The sequence below is a fragment of the Plectropomus leopardus genome, unplaced genomic scaffold, assembly GCF_008729295.1.
Source record: "Plectropomus leopardus isolate mb unplaced genomic scaffold, YSFRI_Pleo_2.0 unplaced_scaffold21540, whole genome shotgun sequence".
Classification (NCBI taxonomy): Eukaryota; Metazoa; Chordata; class Actinopteri; order Perciformes; family Serranidae; genus Plectropomus; species Plectropomus leopardus.
Window position 1 is genome coordinate 1 of NW_024623317.1, and position 2,975 is coordinate 2,975.

Consider the following 2,975-nt stretch of genomic DNA (forward strand, 5'->3'; position numbering starts at 1 on the left):
AAAAAAAAAAAAAAAAAAAAAAGAATGAATAAAAATAGCTCTTTGAAGTTTTACAAAGTAAAAGTTCCTCCCATGTTGACACTTTCTTTGCATGTATTGCAGACTGCCTTCTCTGGTGTTGGTTGAGTGTAAAACCCACAATTTTTTCATTAATTAATTTTATTGCCAATCATTAAAATTAAACCTTGATACAGACAATCGACAAAATGCAAAATATTGGCTCAAATTACTGACCAGGATGATAATCTGTCAATCCCTAGCTCCTTTTCAGCAAGTATTTTCTAACATTCATTATGCGTCTAGGAAGAAATCGCTGATTTGGCTTCAGCCGGACTTCAGTGGAAAGTAACCTTACATCACTGTGTAACTGATGTTTCGTCAGCATGCTGGCCTGATCTAATTTTCAGTTGAACAGTAAATAAATTTCGTCCATTAATCATTTGTTTTAATGAGCCATATGATGGCTGCATACAGCAGAGTTGTGTCCCATTCCCAGCACAGCTTAAAAATAAAACTGGACAAACAAGGGCTTAGCCAGTATTGTCCCACCTGCTGGACTGCATACAATAACAAACGTACGCAACATGAGAACCATTGAGCTTTGACTACATGAGCTACATACATACAATAAAGTATGTTCTTGTGCTAATTACCAACAGTCAAAGATGAAATCTAGCTTTTCCTTCCTGTCCAAATGATTGTTTTCCTTCTGTTGTAGACTGGCGTGATGCAGAGCTTATGCGGGACATCGAGGCAGCGACAGGAGAAGACCTGGGTTCGGACAGAGTCGGGAAGAAAGGGAAAAAAGGGAAGAAGAAGAAACACCCCAACCTGAGTGATCTGAAGCAGAGAGCCAACACGTCCCGCTCCAGGCTGGAGAAAAAAGTCCTCAGCAAGTACGTCACCTCCTGTCCCAGCGGGAACAGCTTTCTCTGAAAGCTCGGAGACACTGTCTCGCTTACAGTTCGAGCGATTGTGATTTAACAAAGTTTGCCATACTTTCTATAGCAGCACAGCGGTGGACTATGTAGATGCTGTATGAAGTGCATAGAATATGTACGATTGTAACAATGCAGCTTAAAAAAATCATATAAGGCAAAAAGAGACATGTAATGAGCTGCTCCAAATGAAAATGATTTGTTGGCTATATCTCTAAATCTAAACAGAAAATCTCACACTCACATACGGAACAGGGTTTTTGAGTCAGCTTGTTTCTGAAATCATCCTACATTGAATGAATCAAATTGAATTGCACCTGCTGACAGGTGGTGATAACAGGCGCCGCAGACGTTTTAAACAAATTATACAATTACCTCAAAAATTCCTGAACACAAAGCCCCCATAGTTACCAGAATAGTCACTCGATAAGTTCAATACCCTTACCGTCCCACAGGAAAGCAAAAGACAGAACAAGAAGCAACAAAAAAACTGACATTATCATTGCCCTGTCAACCCGTGACGTTCTGGGATGCTGCAACAGTGATGTCAAAAAACGCACTTGGCGGGGTGACATCATGGTGGGATACCCTGACGTCAACAAAAGCACGTGTGGTGGTATGAAGCAGCACGGTCCCTGTGTGCACATAACTGCGCTGACTGTCACAATGGTTGGGTTTAGGCGAAAGAGGCACATGGTAAGGTGTAGAAAACATGCACACACAGGTCGCAAACTCTGGACTCCCTTACAAAAGTCGGTTGTTTATGGGACTCATCCACCAGCCCACCCCCCCGCCCTATGAGCAAACTCGCACTCTGTATAGTACGTGGTTACCGGCAGCACTTCAAGCGCATGCCGCTGGCTTTCTCCGGCCGTGCTCTCAAGTGACGCCACCTGTGCGTGTTGCATGTTGATGCGTCCGCTGGTTCTGCCCGATCGTGTTATCACCTGACGCGTCTGTGTGTGTTACATTTGTTAGATTTTTATGTTTTATCAGATTCCTTTCTTTCTCTCCTCTGTCCTGTCCTTGTTTCCAGGAGCGCCATGCGCAGAGTCGCCGAGGTTATGAGTAAAGCTGACAGGAGAAAACATGACAAGTTCTCAAACCAGTTCAACTATGCCCTCAACTGACCTCAACCAGCCAACCATGGCTTCAAATGAAATGAGATGGACTGAATGCTTCTGTTAAAGACTTTATTTATTGATGTGCACACATGCTGTATAGATCCGGAGTAAGAGATTAATATTGTTTCTTTGAACACTGTGATGCAGTGGTATGATTTTACTGCTGGTTCATCAGCTTTTAAGAAGGACAAATATACAGATATCAAACTGTACATGTACAGCTTCTGAGTCACAAGAAACAAGAAAATCACTATTTCATATCCTTTTGTCTTATTTATCAGCCAAATTCTTCAATATTGCCTTTACACCAGCCATTTTTCATCATGTATAACTGAATTTTTACTTGTGTTTTTCTAATATTTTCTACTTGAGTGTGTTGTCTAGGACGATTAAATTCCTCAGCTTCCTGTGTTTGTTGTGACCTCTGCTTTGATTCAGCACACAGACCCGCAGATCCATACTGCCTGTGAGCAGGTTTGGGCAGGAAGTTACAGAACCCTTAGGGCCCGCTTAATGTTACACACACTGGTACCACTCTTTGCACAAAATACACTTTTTAAAATCAGGCCATAAAAATATTATACATTATTATTTTCTACTTTCATTAAGTCATTTTTCAACCCACATCAGTCCTTATCAAATATATCAAATATTCATTAATTTTCAGAATTTAACCCTTTAAATGCCATGTTTTTGTCATGACGCCACTATGTTTTTACATGGGAAAAAAAAATATATATATTTTCAGTATACTACATGCAAATTAGATTTTATTATCTCAGCCTGGGATATTTCAATGATTTGCAGCATCATTGCTTGTGACAGTGGAAATAGTATGTATAGTGGAGAAAACTGAAAAAGTCATACTATAAGTTAAAATAAAATTTTAAAAAACTGGAAGAAAATGTCATAG

General features: G+C 40.2%; 1 protein-coding gene across 1 annotated transcript; it reads left to right on the forward strand.

Annotated features, from left to right (window-relative positions):
• The first annotated feature begins 311 nt into the window (after positions 1–311).
• Positions 312–2,473, forward strand: LOC121965754 (UV-stimulated scaffold protein A-like). The gene is made up of 2 exons (XM_042515880.1): positions 312–896; positions 1,975–2,473. Exons 1-2 carry the CDS (start codon positions 739–741, stop codon positions 2,066–2,068), a joined length of 252 nt encoding a protein of 83 aa, XP_042371814.1. The 5' UTR covers positions 312–738; the 3' UTR covers positions 2,069–2,473.
• The last annotated feature ends 502 nt before the right edge of the window (positions 2,474–2,975 follow it).